This window comes from Coturnix japonica, chromosome 5 (genome assembly GCF_054131305.1).
Source record: "Coturnix japonica strain WE chromosome 5, WE-NBRP24, whole genome shotgun sequence".
Taxonomy (NCBI): domain Eukaryota; kingdom Metazoa; phylum Chordata; class Aves; order Galliformes; family Phasianidae; genus Coturnix; species Coturnix japonica.
The window spans coordinates 23219937-23247048 of NC_140667.1; the positions used below are offsets into that span (position 1 = coordinate 23219937).

The following is a 27112-nucleotide window of genomic DNA, read 5'->3' on the forward strand; positions in this document are numbered from 1 at the left end:
TGAGGCTGAATCTCCATTTTAAAGTTAAAGGTACTTGTAAGTCATATGCTACAGTTGTGATGTCTAGTGAATAACTGAACTCTTGTTCTTAAGCTCAGTGTTAGCAAGCAAATCTGCTTTTGTTATTTATTTTTTCTGTAATGTCAAGCTGGAGACACACTCTTCTTCAGCTTTTGTCCCCATTATCTCTTTGAGAAGGAAACGACATCTTTAAAAATACTTAGTACCAAACGAGTGACCCTTCTGAGCTGGAATGCCGCCGCACTAATGATGCAGAGAAGAAAAACAGCCATTTCTGGCAGAGTTTGCAGGATCTCTCATGCCAAACAAAAAAAGTCCAATATGCCTGGTAGAAATAAATATCACTATGAAATTCTGGCATGGGAAACATTTCTGACAGCCAAGGCTTAGCTCATCCTGGGGGGTAACTCGAAAAGGCCTATAATTTTCATTCTTCATTTTAATCCATCGAATGTTCCTTGCAAACTGAGGCATCCAGACTGTGTTGTCAATTAGGCCAGGTGTCTGTTTGATAAAAGTAAATGAAGCTCTGTGTGTGCAAGAAAATGGGTAGGTCTGCGTGGGAGTGAACTGTTGCTTCTAAAGCTGAAGCAAGGCAGTAACTCTGACAGCTGTACTGGCCAGCTCATATGGGAGAGGGACAAAAATTCCTGTGTGCAGTACAGAGACTTAGCACATTCAAAACAGTCTGGAAGTATTCTATCTTAAAATCTACAGGGAAAAGCAAATGATGGAGCAAGGGGAGAAACCAGAAGGAAGAAGAATTTACAGATTCATTAAAATTGTGAAATTCTTGCAAAACAGCCCTTACTTGTGCTTGTTAAATATGTAAAAGAGCCCGAGTATTTATTAGGGTTGTTGTGAGAGACCACTGCAGAATACTGCAGCTTCATGAGAGCTGAAGAATGAATTTTATTGAAAGCACACAACGATATGCCAGTCATTCATAAAGTAATATGAGAAGACAGAGTGAAGGATGTTGTTTCCTTTCTGTCACGTAAAGCTTGGGGTGTTTTCAGGAGTGACGTCTTTGTGGAGTCACTAGAAGAGAAGCCAGAGACTGATGATCTCTGGTTGGTGAATTAAGGAAGAGATATTGAGAAGCAGTAGGTAAGGGATGGAAGGGGTGGTATGCAAATAGTTTACTAAGAGGGGAAAAAATAAGCCAGAGGAAACTGAAAGAGCAAATTAAGATATTAAGGTTTATCCGAGGAATGTACTAAAAATTCTCTTTTGATTGGCTGACTTAATCATGCTAGTTTCTAAAGCAGAAAATTAGAGCTTCCATTCCCCACTTGAAACTGATAGCATGAAGGCCACTCCAAAAGTAGTGCCTCCTATTATATTATGTTGGCCCACAACATCAGAGGCAGGTGTTGGTGGTATGGCAGTAGAGACTGAACCTGCCTGCCAGAATCCTGTTACAGTTTACCTACTGTTAATGAGAGCAGAGTTCTTCCTTGAGCAATGAAATTTTGGTATGGATTTGTTTCCTTCAAACTCTGTAACCGGAGTATGTTTCTGGTATTTACCAAGCATACTCAGTATGTTCTGAGTTACGAGAAGCAGAAACTTGCAGTTTCTCCAACAAACTTTATAATGTGAACTAAAAGCATGGTTTTATGCATGCTGTGGTCCTTGATTAAGCTTCTATCAACTCTGCTGACCTAGACTGAAGCACAAATGGAAATGCAAGACACAACCTCACATTACCTTGAATTCTCAGAATACTACTCTTAGTTTAACAGAATTAAAAATATAACATTTAATTATGCTAAAACTGCAACAACGTGGGCATAAGTGTGTATGACTAGAAGGGATGTTAAACGTGTATGTGTAAATGTTTGGGTGGCTGATCTTAGACTCACATGGAGTGTGTGCAACTTTGGATCTTGCTCCCATCTGTGTCTTTATTCAGGTCTCACTTGGTGTAGGTAAGAAGCAATTAATTTGTTTTCTGATTCACACTTATCAAGAGGTAATATAAGAGAGGGAGAGGTGTTAAGAGGCGTCTCTGATTCAGCCACCTGATAGGAAAGCAGATGGTTGACATCTCTTATCAGGAAGACTCAAGACTGCTGGCGGTACTTGCCTAACCCATCATGCCAATGAAGCATAAGAACTGAATCATCTTCAAGAAAGAAAACACTCTTTATCTCTGTCTGCATTTTTACATGTCACTCATCTCCATAGTGGCTGGGATTCTGTAAACAAGAAACATTTGTGAGCTGAAAGGGGTATGTTTGTGTTTTCCACATCTGTTCCTATGACTCCTTGTTTCTCTTGCAGGCCCAATTCAGATACACTTTTTTTTTTTGAGGAGGAGGAAAAGTCAGCCCATCAGATATTCTGGGTACTGAGGAATAAGGTCACCTTTCTTTCTAGATGTGTGATAGGGTTCCACCACAAACTTTTTACCTGAACATAGAAGTTATTGATTACAAACCACAGTAAGAGCTTCAAAGAAAGGCACAGCTCATCAGTTCTTTAGAAAATGCTTCTCAGTGCCTGCAAGAATTCATTTAGGAGGCACAACTTGTTGCTTTCCCATTTTGAAAGTGTTTGGAGAAGAAAAGTTGTTAGGCCTTTCTAATTGAATTCTTCTGCTGGTAGCTTTCAACAGAATATTTTCCTTTTATGATCTTCCTTATTCTCATTTTTTTTTCTTCCTGTGCCAGTCAAGGTATTAAACTGTGTTTTTTCCTAAGGCTAGACCATAGGCTACCTTTGCAATGCAGACATTGTGCAAGGCCTGGGTAATTGCCAGTTCACTGCAGGGAGAAGTCCAATCAGGAGTAGAAGAGGGTGTATTTGCATTATTTTTACATAGAAGATGTAAGGGAACCAGCAAGAGAGGGAAGAACCAGCTTGCAGGACACCCAGGAAGAGTTACTATCTCATAGAAAACATGAGAAAAGGATTAGTTTGTTTTCTTTCTCCCTAGTTAGAGAGTCAATTTACTTGGTTTGTTGTCTCCCCTCCATAGCCCTGACAATAAATATATAAATGGGTTTTCAGATGAATCTGTGCTTTGATCATTACATTACAAAGTAACTTTTATAGGGTTCTTCATATCTCAGCTTTTAAGTGTAGGCATTTAGTGTAGGTTTGCTGTTATGTATCAAAAAGTAGAATTAATTGTGGTCTGTGAGATGATCACAGTTTTCCTCCAAATAAACTGATGTTACTGCTTATAAGGCAGCAAATGAACAAAAGGGGGATAAAATGAAATAACACAAGCTCTGAATTGTTAATCTTCCATTTACTGTGTTAAAAATGAAAACAATCATGGTAATGAAGCAGAATGCAATGCGTGCATTGTTATTTTCTCAAGAATGAGTGGGCTTTAACTTGAGAAACAGTGTAAAGGACTGTATTGTGAGTACTCAATTGATGACATATAAGAGTACATTTGAGTTTGAAGTAGTGGTGTCACTGCTTAGAAGACTTCGAGGGAGGCAGTAAAGGAAAAAGTGTTAGCATAGCATAAAATATAAATCAATGCTAAAATTTCATTGAATGTATTTAACACAGAGACCATCATTTACTAACTAGGTCACCAGCTGTGAAAGCTGTGGGCATCTCAGCTCTTTGGAAAATTAGACTGTTTCTTTTTACATCCAATAGTGAATTCTGATATTGAAGATATAGTTCACTGGTGATATCAAAAAGGGGTAGCTAGCTGACATAGCTAATGAAGCAGCAGAATAATGATAGAAATTAAAAGACTAACTGGAAAATCCCATAACTTGATGACACCAAACCTGTGATTTTATGTTGAACCCAGAGCTTGCTTTTTGCTTGGATTTTCTGGTGAGTTAAGGATGTTCACTAATGTAGAATTTGAACAACAAAAATGCAGGCTCTGTAATGATCTTTCCTATCTGACTTCTCAGAATTATATCTATGGTTGAACTGGAGGTTTGTAAGGTGTCATAAAAGATCACCTGGTCCAGCCTGTACTGCATCAAGGCTTAGTTATATCAAGGCTAGTACCTGCAAGCTTATCAAACTTTGTTCTTCATTTCAGCAGAAGAGATTCCACAGTGCCCATAGACAGTCAGTTCTAGTGTTTAGAAACACTTAGTTGGAATGCTGATTAGCGAAATCTTTTAAGTGTTTCTTGTCACAAATCAAATTGACTCTTTCATGCCTTTCTATTGGAACTACAGAGGGTAGTTGATCAACATCTCTATAATGAGCTTTTATGTATCAGAAATCTGTATCTACTTGCAGCTTTTATTTTCCTGACTAGGCTAATCTAATTCCTTCAGCTTTTTCTCATAGGTTTTGTTTCATAAACTTCTTGTTGTTATTTTCACGTTTCTCTTAATATGTTTATATTCTGAAGGTGTTCAGCCAAGACCAGACAGGGGATGCCACGTGGGGCTTCGTACCCTGCAAAGTCTAGAAACAAAACAAATTGTTTTGCTTGACACACCTTTTAATGCATTCCAGAATGAAATGCATTTTTTGGCAACAGCATTGCATTGTTGATTTATATTGTTTGTTATACATACAGTCTTAATATATGTTTTTGCTGTGTTTCTCCTCTGTCAGGAATTCATATTTTATATTGATTGTTTCAGAACAATATTTCATGTTTCTCATTACTGTTTTTTCCTTGTAGATTTCTTGACAGTTTGTCCAATTGTTGATAGCATTTAAGATATTTGATCTCATCCTTCCTACTGTTTGCATCTCAACTGCCATTGTTTTGAGATTATCAGGTGTTGTTAGTACAGATTTTCAAGTATAAAGTATAAATGCAATCATTGCCTAAGTAGTCAGTGAACACACAGAACAAAACAGGACTTAGGACAAGCCTTGAAAGATAACAATTGAAGTACGTCAGAATTTTGGTAAATAACAACTATAATTTTCTTCAATCAAATGCCTCCAGGCCTTTTGCTAGTTTTATTTAAAATATCATTGCATGGAAATGTATTGTGAGGCTGTCAAAAGCTCGACAGCATTTACTGTGTCCACTGCCTATTGCTTACCCACTGAGCCAAACAATACTTACGAAAAGGAGCCTAGTCTTGCACAAATGCATTTTGCTTCTATGAAATTGATTCATATTAGTTAAATATTTTAAACATGATTTCTGCAAGCTTTTGTGAGCATGACTAAGCTACAGTGAAAGTTTTTGCTAGGAAATTCCTCTAGAAGGTTTCTTCTAGGGAACTTGAGGTGTTGAGAAATAACTTCCCAAGAAAGGACATTTGAATCATAGAGGTTGGAAAGGATTGTCTAGTCCAAACATCATCCTATCACCATTGCTATGCACTAAGCTACTAAACCATATGTCATAGCTCCTCACCCAGACATCTCTTGAATACCACTAGGGTTGGTAGCTCCCTGGGCAGCCATTCCAGTGCCTGACCATTCTCTCAGAGAAAAATATTTTCTTTACGTCTAATCTAAATCTCCTCCTCTTTGTGGCCATTCCTTGGGCCCTGTTTGTTGCCTGGGAGAAGTGGCCAAGCCCTTCCTCATCACAGTCTCTCTTCAGGAAGTTGTAGGGTGCAATGAGTTCTCCCCTGAGCTGCTTCTTCTCCAGACTAAACAATCCCAGTTACCTTGGCTGCTCCTCTTAATACTTGTGCTTCAGACCCCTCACCAGTTTTGTTGCCATTCTCTGGACACATTCTAGGGCCTTGATGTCTTTCTTGTAGTGAGGGGCCCAAAACTGCGCACAATACTTGAGGTGTAGCCTCACCAGAGCTGAGTACAGGGGGAATGATCACCTCTCTGTTCCAGCTGGCAGCACTATTTCTAACGCAGGCCAGGCTGGCATTGGTCCTCTTGGCCACCTGGGCACACTGTTGGCTCATGTTCAGCCTAGCATCAACCAGTACCCCCAGGTCCCTTTACTCTTCACAGTGGTTCAGCCACTCATCCCCAAACATATAGCACTGCATGGTGTTATTGTGACCAAAGTGCAGGACCTGGCACTTGGCCTTGTTGAACCTCAGCCCAGTGATCCAGCTTATCTAGATCCCTCTGAAGGGCCTCCCTACCCTCAGGCAAATCCATGTTACCTCCCAACTTGGTGTCATCTGCAAACTCACTGAGGGCACACTCAATCCCCTCATCTGGGTCATCAACATCTGGGTCATCAATAAAGATATTAAACAAGGTGAGCCCCAGTACCAGCTGCTGGGGGAAAGTTTTAAAGTACGTTGAAAGATAAAAGCAAAAATACTCATATTTTTCTCTTTTACTACTTCTTATTCAAGCCTTTGTGGTTCAAAAATAGTTAAAGTATATGTTCTCCAGTAATCTTCCCTAATTCCTTTCTTTGTCTTCCAGTGATGCAGTATTAGTTCTGCTTTTCCTGACAGAGCTGCTTTTTAAAATCACTGCTATGAAATAACAGCTACCATCATTTTCAGAATGAACTTCTCCCATTCAACTTACTTAATTTTGTAGTTTTGGGGGATGGGAATTGTGACATGAAATGATTATGATAACCTTCTCCCTGTTGACTCTGTAATGCCTATTTTAAGCGTATTGTCATATCAATCATTAATTATACTTTAATTACTTCTTTCTTGTTTTTATTACGATACTTACGGTATATTATTGCTTATCAGTGATCTATGCATTATTACGAGTTATGTAATGTTCCTCATAGCTGTGGGTAAAAGCAAATACACACCTCGTGCATGGGTTGAAATGCATACTGATACCTACATAGTCTTTCTATAACCTCCCTGGCTTGAGCGATGCATGTTCGAAGCACTGAATTCAATTTTACTACCGGTATTTTGCAACATTTCTAATGTTCTTTCTCCAGAAACATCCGTTTTTGCACTGCATCAATCTGCTTTACAATTACTTTCCAAAGATCCCACGTGGAATCAAGGCTGTATTCAGTCATAGTTTTGTATCAACATACCAAGTAATGGAGAGATTTGGAATGTAAATTTGCACTTCTCTACTGCAGCTGATCTGGGCAATTGTTGGAAAGACAGAATAACACCCTGTGCTAACATTTCACCACGGGATTTCAAAATGATTTCTAAGTCAGTGATATAATTACAGGGAATTTGAGCATGGAGAGGAAGCTGATTGGCCGGAATGCAGGCACAAGTTGCAGAGGACTGCTAAACACATTGTAACTAACACAAGTGGGTAAAAACATCTGTTCCCTAGGGAAAGAAAGACTGCAGAAATAACGAGCGAACTTATTTGTGTTTATGACAATATTTTTCAAGAGGCTTTTGTTTCAAACTTGAAAACACTTCTCTCAACTGCTGAAAACTGTTCCGTGGCCTAAGTGTGTAATTATCAGGGAGTTCTGGGCCCAGTGCCTGTACTTTATCATGTGTAGTACTTTAGTTTTTAAATGTCTCAAGCTTCTGTGAGCCTGAAGTCAGCAGGGCTTCTCTGTTTTATGCCACCTGAGGATCCAGCCTCAATAGAGGCTACAGCTTTATCTGAATTTTGGTTATGTTGCCCTGTATGTTTAGGGGGATTCAATAGTGTAGGGGTCTGGCGTGCTGGCCAGTCAACCATTGCCCTGCAGATGCGTTAGCATTTTGTCACCTTTAACTTCACCCTTCTGTACCCAGACATTCCACTTCAGTTATCTTGGAGCTGTTTCTCTTAAGTTGATCTGAAGTTGCTTACTCTTTTGATGGCTCAGTGTATCACTGTGTCCAAGTCAGTGTTAGTACAGAGAAGCTTTTTAATCTTTCCATCCAATCTTTTGCTCTTGATGATCTTTTCCAGTTGTTACTCTCGGGCAATTTTGTACATGTTATCTATAGAATGTTGTGGGATTTAGCTCCACAGTAGAGGTACTATTGTGCTCATATTACATAGAATGGGTCTGTTTTGATCTTGAAGCAGTAATTCAGCATACAAAAAAGAGACTTCCACGCTGTCCTTTCCTCTGATTTGTAGCCATCTACTGTGAGTTTATGCTTGGTTTGCTTCTTATGGTGTTCCTGTTCTTGTGAGTTCTTCCCAACAAAGCTGTTTTGGATTATTATTTTTTTCTTTAGATTGAGCTCAGTTCACCAAGAATGAGCCCTCACTTTAATTTTCTGTCGACATCCTAAAAAATATCCTTTGTCTTCACTGTTTTACACTTAATTAATAGGAATGGCAGAAATGTCTCCATCACATGCTGTGCTGTTTACTTGCTCTCGTGATTCTTTAAAGGAGAGGAATAATTGCAGTTTCCTCTGGATTCATCTTTGTGAAGGCTTTAAATGAGACTGTTCCTAATGCTGCCCCTTTGGTGTCAGTTTGACAAAGTTCCCATCCTCCCCTGTGGTCCAGAGTTTGGAGTATCTGAATCAGCCATCCATCCAAATTAATACTTTGAAAGCAACTGAGATTAATTACTTTCTCACATTGCCAACTCCGTGTATTAAAATGTCAAATCTTACCACAAAAGACCATAAAACTGCTGTTAACATCCAGTGTGAGCCTGTCTACTTCTAAATGCAACGCAGAAACCAGCAGGCATGTAAGAGATTGTCCAAGCGTGAATTTCCACTCACGTAGGCTCTGACACAAACCCTTTTTGGGGGGTAGCAGAGATTCCATACTGTCAGATTTCTCCGGATATCGCAGCTATAGAGGGAAAGCCAAACATTAGCAGCTTTGCCACGAACGGCAGGTAAAATCACTCTCGGAGATGGCAGCACAGAATTCGGGAACGAGATGCTCGAAGGCTCTCAGTTTAGGAGGGGCGTGAGGCAAAAGGGGCTGGGACAGGTAGAGGGGGTAGCGCAGGTCGGGCAGCCACGGCCGCGCGAACGACGTGCAGCCCGCCGTGATGCTCCCGGGCGGTGCTGCCGGGAGCGGGGACCCGCCGCAGGGTCCGGCCCCGGGGGCGGTGAAAGGCGGGGGTCTCGCAGCGCAGCCACCGCCCCGAGGCCGCCCGCGCCGCACGGAAAGTTTGCGAAGCGCCTGGGCGCTAGGGGGGGAGCGGGGCGGGGGCCGCCCCGACGGGGCTCCTCCTCCGGGGCCGGGCCTGGGCCGGGCGGAGCGGGGAGCGAGCCCCCAACCCCGGAGCCGCCGCGGCTGCGGAGGGAGCGAGCGGGAGGCACCGAGCGGGCGGGCGGCGGCGGCACGCGGGACCGGGGCGCAGCTCGCAGGAGGAACCCGGGACGCGGTTGCGGGCGGTCCGGGCGCTGCCACCATGAGGCGGCGCGGCGGGGGCTGCCTCTCGCCGGCGCCTCCGCGGCTGTTGCTGCTGCTGCTGGGAGCGCTGCTCCGCGCCAGAGGTAAGCGGCTGCCGCGGCGCCTCCTGCCCGGCCGGGCGCGGGGAGCCTCGCCCACGCGGGAGCGTCCCGCACCACTCACCTGCCCGCGCCCCGCAGCCCCCGCCCGGCACCGCGCTTTGTCCCTGCCCCGTCCGGCCGCGGGACCGCTCGCCTAACCCTGCCCCGCGGGAAGCCGGCGGCGGCGCCCGGGCGGGGGTCCCCGGGTGCAGCGTCGCCCCGGCCGGGCGGAGCCGTAGGGTACCGCCGCCCGCTGCTCCCCGCGGAAGTTCGGCGGTGTCGGGCGCGGGCTTTGTTCCCGCGGGGCGAGCGGCGCGCCGGGCCGGGGCGGGCGCACAGGTTGCCTCGGAGTCTGCCGTGCCCGGCGTGTCGGGACAGCCGCCGCTCCGAAGCAGGAATGCGGCCGCGCACCCGCCACGCCGGGCCCCTTAAAGGCGCAGCCCGGATCCGCGGCGGCGCCCCGGGCTACCTGCCTCGGCCGGCACCGGGAGCGCTCCCGCTGCGCTCGGCACGGCGCGGCCGGGGCTGGAGCGCACCAAAAATAGAGGCGGCGAGGCCGGGGGGGGGGGGATCGGGCGCAGTCCTAGAGAGTGGGGCGGCAGTTCCGTGAAGTCCCGTCGGTGAAAACTTATCTTTATGGCTGCCCTACCAACTGGAAAGCAATTGCTTCCTCTTGCGAGCTAGCGTTTTATTTTACAAGTGCTCCCGGTGGAGAAAGCATCTGAACGCTTCTTAGAACTGTTTATATGGAGTTGGGAGGCTCTGGGGGGAGGGGAGCTCTGTACCTCAATTTCTTCCCCTCCTCTTCTCCAGCAGCTGCTGTATAATTTCACCCATCCTTTTCCTCCTGTGTTTCTGTGAAATTACAGAAAGAGTTTTCAGTAGCGCTGCTGACCTCCATCGTTCTACAAGTATTGCCTCTGGGGCACAATCACATGGTGTTTGGCTTTCAAGTAATATTATTTCTCTTCCAACAAGAGACCTAATTGCAGGCAGTTTTGATGAAGGTGCGTAACCAGATTGGAGAGGCTGAATGCAATCCTATGTATCAGAAGACCTGCTTTTTGGAAACAAGAGGTGCTCTTAGGTTCCTAAATGCCACACAGATACTTAACTGCAGTCTGGAGTGAGAAGGATCTAAAGTGCAGGTCTTAGCATGGATGCAGATCTGGATGTGTTTTACTTTGGCTGTTACCCAGGTGCTCCTAGTTAATGTGTCTGGGCTGTTAACAGCCATGTGGGGGATGTCTGTTTGTGAAGTGCAGGTTTGCTTATAGGTGGTTGTGCCTTGATGCCTTTGGGACACTTTTTATGGCACTTTGTCTCCCTTTCAAGTAGTTCTCCCATCACTGACCTTTCCCCTATCCTCTTGTCAAGTGAATGTGCATTTAAGGTTAGATGTACTGATTTCTTCCAGAAGCGAACATCTTTTTTCCATTCTGGGAGCAAATCTTTAGCAGCAAGGGCATGATTCCTGCACAGTGTTTGGTTTTTTTTTCCCTCTGAAGGTGGGAAAAAGTTAAGGAGGTGTCAAGATGGAGGTGGCAGAGAAGATGCTGAGCTTGTGGCAAGTTGCTGCTCCTAGTTCTCACCTGCTAGCATCTGCAGAGATTTATTTCCATTGTTCCAAAGAAGTGCCTGTGAGGTTGGTGTGCAGCTTAGCTGTCCTAAAGCATCCACAGCCACAGAATTCACAATGCCAAACAGGTAAATTAAAGGAAATCTACTTGGTCATTTTCTGCTGTATCTCAGTGCAGGTGCATGTACAGCATACAAATCTGCAAGATTGGACTTTGACTGTTAGTGGAAAAGTCTATGCCAGAACAAAAAGCAGGTCTGCAAGTTTTGTGAGCTCTCGGAAAAGTGCTGCACGGGTAAAAATGGACATAGAGGGTGAGAGTTAATGGCATACTTTGCTGGTGCATCATTATGAAGGAGAGCTAGAAGGTTTGATGCTCTGTGTGAGCAGAAGAGCAGAATGCCACAGAACCTGTCTAGGTGATGTGCTGAATGTTCTAGCTCTTGGAGCTCTGCCAGAAGAATAATACCAGAATAATTCACCCCCCAATCATCTTGACTACACATTCAAGTCACAGACTTGAATGTGATGCCTCTATAGAAGTATAGTTTGCATGGGAGTTAAGATCTCCTCTACCTGTGCTTGGCACCACTTCTGATTCTGCATTCTGATTCTTCTGTATTCCTTGTGTCAGTTTAGAGCAGGTAGTAACTCTGTTTTTTGGTTATTCTGAGAGTACTTGAGTTTGCTGTTGATCAGATTGGGTGATATTCCCACCTCACGATGATCATGAAATTTATCTTGACTATTGTCTAAGTGGTGCAGTGATAAGCACAGGGTAAGGTCCCCTACCTATAAAATGAAGAGTAGGATGCTTCAAGAGGATGAAAATTGTTGGTTTTTCTCTATGGATATGTCTGTGTTTTTCTTATTATTGCTACTTTTTGTTGATTTGAAACAATTCCACATAACTAACTTCTTGCAAGAGAGTCACTTCCTGTGTCCTGATATGTAGGTATATGCAGCAACCAAAGTAATAGGCTGTTATGTACATAAAACACTTGCATTTCCAGAGTGTTTTGTGAATCATGAAGAGGGCTGTTCTGTTCTTCTGGGCTGCAGAATTTCAGAAAACTTGGAGACATTCCTCTACAATAAGTTTGTTGAAGTTACAAAATAAAATGTGGTTGTGGATAAAGATTATCCAGTTGTTTGTAGTTCAAACCTGACAGCAGTACTTGATATGCATTAACTCGGAAAAGAAATAGAAGTGATTAGACTTCAGCTTCTAAAAGCCCTGTGATTCTGGTGAAATTAGTCTTAAAAAAGTAATTAAAAATTGTTCTATGAAAATGATGTGCCATCTGATAGTCCTCTTCAACTTCACTTTGCTCTAGTGAAATAGGCAAATACTGTTCTTGTTTTGTAAATGTGAGAAATGAAGTAGAAATTGCCTTGCCCAAGGCTGGCTCCATTTGCCCCAGAATGCGACTTACCATTGAACACAAGGGAATATATGCTTCATAACACTTGTGAAAGTTGATAAAGAGATGTTATCTTGAAAACCAGTCAAGGTTTTAAAAATGCATTAAATAAGTGCATGTCCTCCACCTTAATCAAATTCCTGTGCTAATTGGATATTTCTCATTTTTAATAGTTGTACTTCTTTTGTTGATGACCCAAAAAGTTCTTAAAACAGCAGAAGTTTTCTTGACTCTCCATCAGAAAAAGTGAATTACAAGTCAAGTGTTATCAAAAGATGCATACCTTAAAAGTGGGCAACTCATTTATTTAGCTCTCTGTTATTTCCAGTGTAGTTATCTGTGATGTTCTCTCAGCAGGTTTCACGTAACAAGGTGGAATATACACACACAGAGTTAAGCTGACCATTATCCTTTGGGGATGTTGGGCTCCCACCTGATTTAACAGCCAGAGATGGAGCTCCAGCATGCAGCAAGCCCACTCCATTGATTGGCATGCGGTATTTACTGGTTGTCTGTATTTCACGCAGATCACAGTAGATAACGTTAATTGTAATTGTCATCCATTAACCTAATGAGCTTGATGGTTCAGCTCTTGCTTTTGCGTCTGTAGTGCCCATGGCTCCTTGACATGGCTGTTACGTTAGGCAGTACTCTTTTATAGGATTTTGTTGTCTATGCTGTGTGAAGACATGGGCACTCTAATGCTTCTTGAATCTTTCCCTACCATCTTCCCTGTAGATTTCCATCTCCTTGTGCTAAAGATAAAAACAGTAACTATGGATTCAGGGACTTGTAAACCAAAGGCTTGTGGTTATTCTTTTTGTGTATCTGGTTGCTCTGAGACTGTTACCTTGGGAGTATTTGGCTGCTGTCCTCCTGTGGGTGAGTTTATGTTCAGGTTTTTCAGCTTTCCAGTTGCTTTTTTTTTGCCTCTGCCTATTAAGTGTTGAGGTATTCCATCTTGTGTACTTAGCCTGAGAGACTCTTGAGATGCAGTCAGTGTTGCTGTGTGGAGCAGAGTTCACTCAACTGCTTTGAACCCAGACAAAAGGACCCTCACTATGCAAAGGCAGGAAAATAAGTTGCACTAAGAGTTTACACGACTGGCAGTTGTGAACTTCTGCCTTGCTGAACTGAGGAAGCTGAAAACTGACCAAAACTCTTCATATCAAAGAAATGAAAGGATTGGGTAGAATAGGGCAGTCAGAAGCCTGATTCTGATGCTATGAGTTACATTTAAGGATTCCGCTAGAGGCATGTTAGCACAGCTTTGGGTTGTGGAAAGTAATAACAGAAGCTTCTGTTTTTCATGAGGCTCTTCTGAGGTCATTAGATTTTTCTGCATGTAACCACCAGTCAGCAGGTCCACCAGCATTTAAGATTAACGGATAATATTGTATGTGTATTAAATGTTCATATTGCAAACTGTAGTTTTACTGAAAAATGTATGGCCGAAGACAGTGTAGGCTCTTGTTTCTTGAGCTGTCATATGTCAATAGCAACTTCCTGAAGTCATGATGATATGCACGTAACACCAGCTACCTCCTCTGAACGAGTTAGGGTGGGAATGGAATTCACTTCCCTGGAGTGTAGTGATGAGTGCATTTAAAGATTTGTTGTCCAGCAAAGCATCTAGCAGAGCTTCCAACGTTTGCCTGAAAGCAGATCCCATGTGCTGTTGTGCCTGGGTCCGTGCTCCATAGTGTCCCAGTGAAGTTCTGTCTCCAGAGTGACACTGGCCAGCAGTGAGATGTGGATGTAGTGGTGACTTAGGGTGGAGGAGCCCCCTCCTGGCTACCGGCGTGGTGACTTCCTCCGTGTGCCCGGCAGGGCATAGTCTTCTGTGTCTCTTTGTTAGTGCCTGACAGCCCCTCCCGCCTGCTGGAGCTTTCTGTTTCTATTGCATAGCAGCAGTTCTTTAATCAGAAATCTTGTTAGTATTCAGGGATAATTGATCCGACTCTCTGGTAGGGGGTGGGGACCCAGCCTCGCGTCCTACTCCTTCTTGCCACCCCCAGTTTGACCCCTGTTGTCTCTTTGTTTTCTCCTGTTAAGTTTGTGCCAGTGATGTGTGTGTGTGCTGTTTTTCCAAGCAGCCTGAAGTTGGCCGTAACCAAGAGCAGCAGTTAAATAGAGCCCGATTTCCCCGCTTCCTGGCGGTTAGTTGTTCGGCTCCATTTTCTGGTCTTCTGTGTTTTTGATTTGCAGAGAAGGAACTTACTTGGTGCCCCTGGGCATCTCTTAAACCCATTAGAACAAACTCCATTATTTCCCTGTACTTAGAAATCCTCCTCCTTTAGTCCCAGCATCCATCAAAATAATGTATCCTCTGTAAGGCCCTCTGGAAAATGTTTAATGGGATCTTTTCAACCTCAAGGACGGTTCCAGTTTGGAAGGGGGAGGAGATGTGGCTAATGGAAGACCTGACTGTGACTCACAGTCCGCTTGAACTTGGCCTGTGTCGGCACTCCCTGCACCTCCATGCTGAGGGAGTGCTGAACGGAGCAGATCCAACGCTGGGATCAAAGCTGGAAACAAAAGGCTTTGGGAGAAAAATTTCCCGTCTGGCCAAGAGGCAGCCACACAAAGGTGGTGCATAATTTATCATTCGAGGTTTATTTCTTCTGTACTTCTTCTGGAGAGGGAAGAAAAAAGAAATGACTCTCCTGCTGTTCTGAAGGGGATAAGTGATGGCTTTGGGACTCGAGGCGGGAAGTGACTAGAGGTACCACGGAAAAGCCTTTTCAGTACAGTCTATACCCAGCTTCTCTCTTCGGAGACAATGTTAGGCATTCTTTCTTTCTTTTTTTTTTTTTTTTTTTTTTTCTTTAAGGGAACTATACTTGCCTTTGGAATTTTCAAAGAGTGAGTACTTCCAACTTCCCTAGTCATTCCCAAGTCCCAGTGCATGGAGTGGAGCTGTTCTTGGCAAAATCAAGTTGTTTGCATTTCTGAGGTATTTGTCTTACCTTAAGGATTGGTGTAAGTGCTGCTGCTCTGTGTTATGTGGAGGAAGAGGCTACATTTGCCTGAAGGGTTTGTACTTTAAATTAGACATCTGATAAGGATCAGGGATGTGATAATTCTAGTGGGATAGATAAGGTCCAATATTAAAATAGCATAGCTTTCTAATTAAATTTCCTTCAGCTTTGGTTTTATGGGAAAAGCTTCTGAAAGTTTTTCATTCCAATTGCTTATTAGAACTAGGATAGAGTATTTTTGGGAGTAGGAGTTGGCCAAGAAGACTAATGTAAGCCAGTACATGGGGAAATAAGGATGAGGAAGGAGATGTAAGACTAGGGTAAACCATGAGAAGAAGGGAAGGGGATATAGGAGTACAGATACCAACAGAGGCAAAGATAGGCATTTTGAAATGAGAGCCAAGGACTTGATCTGGCAGAGGAACAGAAGAGCCATGTCAGGAGATCCAAGTGGAATAATTATATTAAATCTGATGGCAGAAAAAGTTGTTAATTAGGTAGTATAAAACATGGAAGTTTTAAAAGTGAACAAGAGCGCTGAGCAGAAATTAATTGCCACAGTAGGGAAAGAATTATTTTAGTAATGCTTTAAAAGAGGATATGAAAACTTGTTAGGTACCCTTGACAGTAGAGTTCCTGTCCTAGTGGGATGATCTTATGAAGCATCAGGAGCTTAGTAACGAGGGCAAGAGGTAGAAAAGGAGACATGCTGGGATAGTGCTGAGATGGTAAGCCCATGAGATAAAGGTGGTGATGGAGCTGTCTGCAGAGCTGGAATGTGGGACAGATCAGGCTTGGGAACGTGTACAGCCAGAAGGGTTTTTGAGTGGGATGCCTGGGAGGATATTTGAAGAGCAGTCCTGTCTGGAAAAGTATTATGAAATGGGAGAGTGGAGTTGAGGAGCAGTCAGGAAGCTGGAGATGGTTGCCTGGCAAAAGGCATGAAGTGAGATTAGGAGATTAGGTTTGGAAAGAAGTCTGGGTATGGACAAGCAACAGGACTAGTGATAGAAAATGACACCTTTTCTGCAGGAGGAGGCTACCTCTCTTCCAGTAGGAATTGCTCTGTGAAGGAGTGACTCACTAGAGAGAACTGTTACAACATAGACATGTGATGTTCCCATCCTCCTACTCTGAAAGGATCAGAAGAAGCATTGTGTGACTATGCAGGAAGGTTAGAGGGAAATGTGTGCTCTGCTCCTTCAGCCTGTATCTCCAGCTCTGTCAGTTCGTTTGGTTCGGTGACAGCTGGTAGTGGCGGGGAGAGGTTCTTGCCTGAGGTGCAGCCATTCGCTGCAGTTGAACATGTCTCATGGGATCTAGGGTTAGAATAAACTAAAGACACACCTTCTCTTTTTTTTTCTTTTTTTTTTTCCCCTTTGTGCTCCCACCCAATTTTATTTCTAAATTTTCATAACTGCTGAATAGTCAAATCCTTTCTTTGTGATTCTGAGAGCAGGTGAGGAAGACGGGAACTTCTGAGATTGCTTGCTGCTTCTGTCCCAAGTTCCTGAGTGTAACATTAGGAAGTGTTTGGGTTTTTTTCCTACAACTCCAGATATTTCTTTTTCTTCTCACTATGAGTTTTGAGCCTGTTACTCTTGAAAAGCCTGAGGTGTTTCTTACAGCTTGAGGATATGCCCCTAATTTGTGCTGCCTTTTGAAAAGGGCCTTGATCAGCATAGTGCCTATTAGCATGAGGAAAAACATAATTGGTCTGACTGTGAGAGAAGACTGTAGGCTTTGTGGTATGGGAAAGGAAAACAGATGAGAGGTTACCATTCTGGATGTTTAACATGAAAGGATGCTGATAGACACAGAGGGATGCTAGTGTACTGACATTTTTGTCACAAATCCTCAAGTAGAAGTAGTCCATGTCTAACTCTTAGGATAATGTAGTTAGGTGGGAGATGGGGTATACTCTCTTCGTGATTGGTTGTCCTGCAAACAGATGTAGCTGTGCTACAGTCTGAATTGACAGTTGTATTCATGCAGTGTTACATTGTTGAAAATACTTCTACTCCTGGGCACTGATATGGAAACAAGTAAGGACTGGGGTGGTCTTGTTGGTGAGGTTACTACCTTTTACTGTCTTTACTAGGCTTTAAGGAAGACTGCCCGTGGGTCCCACTGCTGTCCTGCACTTGGTCAGTGATCAACAGCTGCAAGCCAGTGTTGACTCACAACCAGCTGATTCATGGCCATTTAAGATGTCTCTACTCAGAGGAGGGCAGTAACCTCATCAGCTGTCCCAATCTGAACAGTCATTGTCCATGAATCAACGCCCTCCACTGGCTTTCATTCACTGCGTTTAGTATAAGAAAGAATTCGGACCTGCAGTCGGCACTGCCTTAAACAACTGAAGGTTGTTCTGTTTGGGGTTTTTTTTTCCCACTTTTCCTCCCCCTTCCTACCAGGCCCAGAGTTCTTTTATCTGTGGAGCAGGTGGATGCTCTACCTGTGCCTCAGCTCCTCTGGAAGGGCAGTTGTGATGCTTCTGCATCTTTATCAGATCCGTTAATTTCTATGCTACAAGTATTCAAAGGCTTCTCCCCTGCCTAACAGGGGAAAAAAACAAAACCTTGTTGATACTTGCCTTCTACAATTTTCCACTGCAAATTTCTCTGCCTTGAAATGACTCACCTACTCACAGGAGAAACTCGTTGTTTCTCTGACATTTCTCTTGTCTGTGACCTGCCTTCTGTGAAGTGGGAGATGAGAAGCTGCAATCTTTTATTGCTCTTCATGCAGGTTCCAGGCTAGAACAAGAGTTAAGTTTTTCAGTCATCTTCTGTAGATTTTTTTCCCCAAGCTTCATTCTCACTTATTATGGTCTGTTCTTTACCCACAGCTCTTTAGAAAACTGAAACTAAAAAGAAATGGCCAAAAATAAGTAATTCCTATGACACTGTGTAGTAACATTTTGTTGGTTATTCTGCTGGAGAAGCAAAGCCTTGAATAATATTTAGCTTCTCTCCTTCCTCCGGCATCAGATGATGAGTTTTTTGAAAAGTGACCCGTGACCACTTCCTGTGCTGCAGGTATTTTTTGGTGAACTGGTAGGGAAGAGGAGTGGCAGGTACTTGCCTAATTTTAACACTTAAAAGAAAGATGCAGCTTAATTTAATCAGGCACACGGGGCCAAATCTAATGTGCTTGCAGTATGGAACTAATGGGAGATATGGAGTGAATTGAAACTATGTACTGTCAGTCAGTGGTAGGATAAGAGTAAACAGTACTCAGAGAGAAGCCTTCGAGCAAGGAAGGGAGTGAGGCAGAGATGACATCTTTGGTGTGTACATCTCGACTTTCTCGCTCAGGCAAAACAGCCTCTGAGCTCAGGCTTCCGATTAAGTGACTGGGACAGCTGCCAGAACACTTAAATTTGTTAGCTAACGTAGTGCAGTGCATCGGTCCTGCAGGTTAATCTCAGGAAGGTGTGATGCGTTATCTTGGTTGTTTTGGTCTTTTTCTTGAACAGTGTTGTAACACCGTGCTTTTCATCCTGTATTTCAAGGTTTTAAAACAAATGTGCCTGGGATGCTAAAGCTGCCTCTTAATGTGTTGTGAGGAAAGAGGGCCATCACAGTTTTGCCACAGAAGACCAGATATGTCCTGGGAGGCAGCTTTTCTGACCTTGCAGTCTGCATACCAAGGTCTTCAAGGTATATGCTATTGGGCACTGTTCCCCTTAGAGATAAGTAGAATGAGGAGAGGGTCACAGGAGGGAAAAGACTGTAACTGTGAGAATTTTTCTTTTGCAGGATAGGGCTGGGCTGAGCTGGGCACTGCACTGTCCAGCCTAAGGGGCTCCTGAGTGCAGAAGCTCTGTGGCAGTGTGGCGATGCTGGTTCCTTGGTGGTCCTAGCAAGCAAAGACTCACTTGAACTACTTAAATGATGAGATCTGTAAATACAAGTTTTGGATTTTCCTGCTATACTTTTTGGTAGCAAATTAAACTCAAATTCTACAAGAATGAACTCCAGAACTCTGTATGTTCTTACATTGTAACCAAATGGATGTTAACTTCTTGATTTTCAGATCTGAAAAGATGTGGAACATCTACATTTATGAAATCTATATAGTGGTGGCTATCAAGTAGAACTGGGAGGATTTCCATTGTTGGTATTTCCATTAAAACAAACAAACAAAAAAAAAACCCAGCTTGTTTTTACAGCTCTCTCAGCCAAACAGCAAAAGCCACCTAAAAGCCTCATAAAAGTACTAGAAACCATAGACTGAAACCAAATGAAAATGCTGTCCATTCCTATGAAAACTGCATCTGGGATCTGGCGCTTCTTTTGAGGCTAATGAAACAAATAACATAATCCAAATTCCTTCTGCTTGAGAAACTAACAAAAAATGTACAAACCTGGAAGCCAGCTAGGTTTGGTTATTGTACTGACAGATAATTATAAATGAAATGTGCAGAACTAAGTCAGGCTTTTACCAAATACTGAACTGGCACGTGCAGCTTGGAGTTGGATACAGGGATAGCTCTGTAAGTAAAACTGCAAATGTTTAATAACTGGAAAGAGAAGTGAAAGGAGTCGGTGAGAAGGAAATCTTCAAATCTTGTGCGTAAAATATGGAAGAGGATTGGAGAGAACAATAACGCACTTTACCAGAAATTAAACATTTTTTCCTTGGGATATTTTCATGTCTGTCACTGGACTCTGTGTGATGTAGCCTTTTTTATTGAAATCTTTGTGGGCACAAATGATTCGCATGTTGAATCCACTTCTGGGAGAAACTGAGATGTGCTGTCTCTTACATGTGGGTAACACTTGCAGAGCTTGTTTTGCCAATGAAAGTGTCTTTGAATTGACTGTGGTGGTGATACAAGTTCTGATGCAACACCAGAGTCTTTGTAAGTGCAGATTTTCATGAGAACTCCTCTAAAATTTCTAGTAATTTTGTTTCATTGTTACTGTTGTGAATTGGCTCCTTGCTTTCTGTGGTCCTTTGCTACATGATTGATGTTTGAAAAAGAAGTGTCTTCTGTCTGATCAAGAAATTTCATTTATCTTTGGAGGCCTGAACTACTGGCTTCTCTACTAGGAAATAAACCATGTTTCCAACTGTCCCTAATTATCATAGAATCATAGAATTACAAAGTTGGAAAGGACCTACAAGATAATCTAGTCCAACTGTCCTCCCATTACCCATTATCTTCCTGCAGATCCATGTCTAGAGGCACTACAAGAAATTGCTTATGAAGTACAAATTGCATTCTTGATGTCCTTAAACAGTAGGATGGACATTGACTTGCTGGAAGCATATGTAGTGGTTTGCTTCAGGTTACATTGGAAGTCACTTGCAGTTACATTTCTAAGGCTGAATTGCTGATTCGGAGTCAGGCTGAGTACAGTCTAAATTCGTAGGAAACATTGCCTTCAAAATACAGTTTGAGAGTAATGCAAAGCCCATATTTTAGGATATCAAAATGAGAAGATTTTTCTTTTTCCTGCTGCCTGTTGTTCTCAGTAAATCCAATTCTTCTCTTGGTGAAGGAGAAAAAATTGTGTTGGGGGTGCTAGGATGTTGTCATTGCTAAGGGTTGTTATCTGCCTGGAATATATGCAACTTGGCCTATAAGCTACATGCCTTCCTTGATGCTTGGGCTGTGGTTTCACGTTAAGCCTAACCTAGCATAACTGTGGGTTGCCCCACAAAAGCAGTCTTACTGTTCTTGTCCACTTGTTAAGTTTGCATGTGTGTGTCCGCTGGATCTGCTTATTGATTTGTCAACAGGTAAACTGCCAAAGAGTGAAACCAGTGATACCACAGACTGTATGTAACTGGAAAGCATGGACTTCATTGAAGAATGGAGGGAGGCAAGGCCAACCTATTATTTTTCATTTGGCAGTGGCATGCTGCTACTTCTCTTTGTCTTAAATGAAGTTTGGAAGGACTAGCCCTGGGAACAACAGGAGATGAGAATTCAGGTGAATTCATGATTCACTTTCTGTGGCTTATATAAAAACATAGGCCTCTTTATTACATACATAATGATTTAATGCTGTATTAGTGTCAAGATGTAGTGAAAGATCAACTTATCAGTGTCAGCACTGGTGCAGTGCATTAATTAACAGTGCCTTTTGTGGTGGAAACAGCTTGAAGCAAATACCTACTATATTATTTTGCTTGGACAAACACAGACATATGTTCTGAATTGTTGCCAGAGAAATTGTCCATATAAATATGAAAAACTTTATCCCCTTGCTAAGTCCTTTACCATTCTTTAATCTGGCCCCTTAAATGACCGATCTGTAGTGATGAATTGGGTTTTGACCCACAGTTGCAGAATCTGGATTCATTTTTTGGTATTCCCACCCCTCCACTGATGTGGTCATGTTGTAACCCAGCCTGGACATGCACGCACAAGGAGACGATACCACCTTCCTCCTGAGGTGATGTAGAAATGGCAGTGATGACTGTAAGGTCTGGTTGGTGAAAGAAATACACAGATAACTGTTTGGAAACAAAAGCTGCCTAAACAGCAATTTCTCTTCTCCCTGAATGAATATGTGGCAGGCTGAAGGGGGAGATCTGCGTGGGCTGGATCTCACACATGAGTTGTCAATTGGATCACGTAAAGATCCACTCTGATGGAAATCAGAGCTTTGCATTGTTATATGCAGTGTGTGTGCATACAGTAAGAGCGGTCCTTGCTCTGAAGAGTTCTTAATTTTTGAATGTAATAAATTGAGAGATGTATCAAATAACAAGGAAAAGGTCAATATAATAGCATATTGTTCAGTATTTTTACCAATTAGTCTGTTGATACTTCTTGCTTCTAGTGTTTGCCATCCTTGGAATATATTTTTATTGAAACTATGTTTCTCCTTTTTTACTCCTTTGACATGCTGCATACTACGTTATCAGAATTGAATGAACTCATTTGGTGTGTGTGGGGTCTGGTACAGGAAGAATGAAAATTATTTTCAGATGTAATTCCCTTCTAAAAGGATCTAGCTGCTGTTTTTTGTCCTAGGTAGCATGTGTTCCTGTTTTCTGCCAGTGCCTTCAATACATGATTGATATTAGTCTAATGAGGGGAATCGTATCTGAACTGGTTTCCAAAAATCTTTTCATCCTCTCTTACTCTTTTATTCTTTTTGCTGGCTTGACTTGTTAGAGTGGATTGCAAAGGGATATTTAACCATGTATCCACAAAGGTCAAGAAATATGAGAACAGAAGCATAACTTGGACTTGGTTAGGAATCCAAGTGTTACACCGTGGATTCCTGACTTGGAATAGTTTAACTGCAGACAATGCCAAATAATAATTATTAAATGTTCCTTTTGCTGCACTGTAGCAGGAGGCTAAATTGCTGGGTTGAATTCTGAAAATATGTAGTTGGCCTTGGTGGCTGTATTCCCAGTGGCTTAAATGTTGTTTTCAATAAGCTTAGACTGTCATTTGGACAGAATTTGACTTGAGAGCACCCTCTTTGCAGACAATAGCTTAACATCTCACTGTGATTGTTAGACCAGGTGTGCTACTGATTAGGACTTTTTTCTTTTTCTTTCCTCTAAGGTTCTAGTTGACAACTTGATTTCTGTAGGCAACAACAGTTCTTGCAAGAGTAAAAAAACCAAACCATGGTAACTGGTTACTGAAGAGCTTCTTTATTTGCAGACTGAAATCAGTGGCTTTTTCCCTAATAAGACAGTTAAGGTTTTTAAACATTTACAATACTCAAGTGTGGGATGATCTAATTCACCATATTTATTTCTTTTCATAAGAATTTTCAGCATAGCAACATGCATACCTTACTTCTAAATGCACAAACACTTTGTAAACAGATTCTAAGAGGAAAATAACCCTCGAGACTCTGCAGTAAACATGTCTGTAAAGTCATAAACAGGAAATGACCCCAGCTCCCCTGTCAGTTCAGCTCTGGTACTGTTATTCCATAAGCAGTGAAGAAGAGGGAGAAATCCAACTGGATGGGGTGAGGAGGAATGGGAAGACCCTTCCAGTTTTTCCCTGCTCATCCTGCACTGGACCCAGCTTTGCCTTATTTACTTTTTATCAGGCTCTATAAATAACTGTGCCAGCTCATGAAGGGGCACGGGCTGGAGGGCTGGCAGCTCTTTAAGCTGCCACTACTGATGAATATGAAATCACAGTCTTAAAGTTTATTTCTCATTTTACACAAATTTCAGTTTGTTTCAGGAGGACCTACAAGCTGTTTTGTTGCTTCAGTATAGTCATATCAAGGCTGCTTTCTGTCCTTGCTTATCGCGTAAAAACAGGGTTTGTTTTGGGAGGATATCTGGGAAAGAAATCAAGAAACTAGGTTATAGCATGAAGGACAGAAGATTATATCTTCCCCATGGAAAACAGTCATGCTCTGTTGAGGACTTGATACCTAAATCATCTAGTCTGTATTTCAGTTTGCCAAGTGTTGCTGCAGTTTTAAGGAGGGGCGTGGGAAGGACTGCCAGAGTGCTGTGTCCATTGGTAATCCCACAGTATTTGATAACATGCAAAAAAAAGAAAAAAAAAAAAAAGGAAGGACGGCGATCCTCTTACCACTCTTCTCAGAATCTAAAATTGACTACATACAACCCAGGATAAAGCACCAGAAAATCAGAAAGCTAACTGAGCTCAGCCTCTGTCCCAAGCTGAGGTTTATGCTATCATGACCTTCATGCCGTGCAGCTTAGTGGCATCCTGTGGCTGGGATATGGTAGATATGATCTTGGCTCATCAAGGCTTTTTTGGCTGAAGGTCCAAATGTGCTAGATGTTCTTACTTAGAGAAAGATATACAGGAATAAACATTGCGTTCTCACAGAGGCTTGGAATGTGAGTGCATGGTACCAGGAATCCTTAGCAACTTCAGTCAAGTTATCAGTCACACACTGCGGCCTTTTGGCCCCCACCACAGAAATACGCATTTTTGTGACTGAAAAAAATAAAATAAAATCACTTAACTGCATAAGCATTAAAATAGGTTACTACATAATTCTTCCAGTTAGAAAAGGCAGGAAAGTTGTTTGTCCAACTGGAAAAAAGAAAAACAGGAACTTCTCAAGGTAGTTTGTAATTACTGGAAATAAAGATTGGCTACAAATGGAAGTAACTAGGACAGTTGCCCTGTGTTCTGCAGCATCTCTGCTGCCATCCAGTCATTTAAGGTAGCATTTATAATGCTGAGAGGCTTGGGTCATTCTTTGATCAGAGAAAGTATGCTATACTTGGCTGGATAACGTCACTTCTTGCAGTGACCACAAATTGCCTCAAAAGCTTGATTCAACTTGACTTGTCTCCCAAAAATACAGTGGAATGAGAGAAGGAAAATGACTCTCAAGTCATTACAGTAAATGCATCTGTAAGAACAGAAAATGACACAGTTTCTTGTTGTGGTTTTTGGCGCTGGGATGATGATTCTAGTGTAAGGCTGTATGCTTGCATGTAAGGTGAACTTTGTAGGCAGAAGAGGTTAGAAGTCTTTTTTGTCTTCTTTAAGTGCCATCTTTTTTTATATGCCAAAAGTTCTTTTTCCAGGGCTGAACAGCATATCTACTGAAATGAACTGTGAGCTTTGTGAGGAATTTCTTTTTCTTTCTTTCTTTTTTTTTTTTTTCTTTTATTTAGATGTTCTCCTCAGGTCTTGGAGCTTAGTCCAGGAAATAGTATGAAAAGAAATCCTTTATTATATTGATAGTACTGGCTCTTCTCATGAGAAAAATCTGCAGGCATCTTCAGCCTGATTTTGTATAGTAGCAATATAGAGCTATTTCAATGTGAGTGCATATCTTCTCACTCAAAAAACTGGTCCCAGAGAATAAGATTCATGAAAATAGGCAACACAATAAGGGGGAGGCACCATGTAAGTGACTGGGCTGTAGGTGAAGATTCGTTGTGAATTTGCATTTTGTTAGACATCAAAGCATCCACTCCCTGCATTTGGCAAGAGACGTACCAAAATTGACTATTAAAGATGGATCCATCTGAAACTGGCTGTGTTAGTTTTGCTTCTCATGCAGCTATTCAGATTATTCAGGTGTGCATGTTGGAATCTTGCTGGAAATATGCCTGTGTTGAAGTTTCCAAGCAGTGGCTGTGGTCCAAGGAGTTAGTTCACCAAGCTGGGGAGGTCATTCAGTCCTTGATCATTAGGAGGCAGAAGCGTTCAGTGGGCTGTAATTGGGTTGCATGCCAAGACTGCTGAAAAAAAAGCTTTGGCTGGTTTAGGATGTGGCTGCTTGGTACAGGCTGCTGGATGGTTCTGAAATAGGAATTCAAGTGTGGTGGTGGTGGTTGTTTTTTGTTTGTTTATACCTGCGGAATTGTTGGACTGGATTTTATCTGTTAGGATTCTGATATTCTCCTACTTAAAGATCCGTGGAGGCTGTGTTCTTTTGTATGGGAGCAAATTTAATTAGGGTGTCTAAACTAATGACCATTCCCAGTGGTCTGCCCTGTGCCTCTGAATGGCTGAAGGCGAGGTAAAATATTGCTGAATGTCACAGTTTACAGCCTGGCAATTTCCATTTATTTTAACGTGCTGAATTATAAACTGATGCTTTAGGTTCTGGGTACAACTATCCTGGGGTAATATCTTGCCAGATAAGATCCTCCGGATTGCTGGATCCTGTCTGATTGGATTGGAAAGGAGGCTGCAGGCGTGACACTCTTCTCCCTCTAGAAACTTGAATCTCTTGGTCCTCAAGTCGTGTTACAAGGCCTCTCTGCCTGGACAGAGCAGAAACAGGTTGAGAGGTTTTGCTAAGGGCTGAGAAAGGAAGGGAAGGAGTCCTGAGGCACTGGGGAGGTTTGGGAGCACATAGAAAGTGCAAGGGAGTTGTTTTACAATGCAAGTTGAACTAGTTCTGATAGTGCTTCCTAATTAGTCACATCAGGAAAGGCCAGGGTCTTTACTTCTTTTACCAATCCTATTTTTCTCCTGTTGGTTGTTCCCCCCCTGCCCCCTCCCTTAGCCTTTCTTTCAGTTCACCCATCTGCATCTGTTCTTGCCCAGGCAGCTGCTGCTCTATTTGTATGTTCCCTGGGGGAGCTCTGGTGCTCCTATAAGATCTCCTGTTGCTTTGGGAATTCACCTTTTAAACATAGTACTTCATTAGCCTCTCATTTATGTAGTACTGTGAGAAAAGATTTCCCTTCCCAAAAAGCAGAAGAACGAGTTTCCAGCAGCATCTGTTTGAGCAAAAAGTGTCTCTGTGTAAATAGAGCCTGTTTGAAAGCTTCTGCTATTGGCAAAGGAGCGGCTGGGGAGTTTTTGAAGGAATAGTGTCTGACTGTGCTAGCACTAGGAGGCCCTTTGGAGGCAAAGGCTGAAGAGTTCCGGGGAAGGCTCATGTGCCCGTGAGAGGTCGTGTTGCCCTTTGAGCCATTCTCTCTCCTCCTCTGCCCGGGGCTCACGTAGTCGCCCCTTTTTGCTGTTGCTCATTAGAGAAAGGAGATGTTCCGGATTTTTTGACCTCGAGGTTCTGTGTTTTCTTGTGGTTTTCTCTCCCCTGTCGGGCATTGTGGGAGAGCCGTCCCCTCTGCAGGCGATGGTGGGAACGGTCCCGGTCTCACTTATCACCAGTGACAAATCAATGGCAGCCTTCAGAAAGCTGGCCCCCAGGATCCCCGTTCAGCCCAGCTCTGGAGCAGTGGGAAGCCTTCCCAGCAGATAAAGGACTCCTTCCATCTCTGACTTGTTGCCTTAAATCTAACTGAGGAAACCTTTTCATTCTCTTTAGGAGTGGCCCCCTCTCTGTTTGATTTGTGTTAGGGAAGGTGGCGGTGGGTGGAAGGGGGGCACTTGGAGGGGGGGGCAGGAGAAACTGGAATGGGGGAGCACTGGGGTTTGTAACATTTATTCTGTTTCCCTTTCAC

At 42.8% G+C, this 27112-nt stretch overlaps 1 protein-coding gene across 5 annotated transcripts in view; it reads left to right on the forward strand.

Moving 5' to 3' along the window:
* The first annotated feature begins 9001 nt into the window (after positions 1-9001).
* The window catches only part of LRP4 (LDL receptor related protein 4), a 74539-nt gene continuing 56428 nt past the window's right edge, over positions 9002-27112 (forward strand). For 2 of the 5 annotated variants that reach the window (XM_085548712.1, XM_015864526.3), the window contains exon 1: positions 9002-9269. In XM_085548712.1, the coding sequence (XP_085404838.1) occupies positions 9185-9269 (85 nt within the window). In that variant the 5' untranslated portion in view covers positions 9002-9184. Of the gene's footprint in view, positions 9270-10786; positions 10974-27112 lie in introns of those variants that run through there. The other 3 variants (XM_015864521.3, XM_015864522.3, XM_085548710.1) reach the window with 2 other exon arrangements.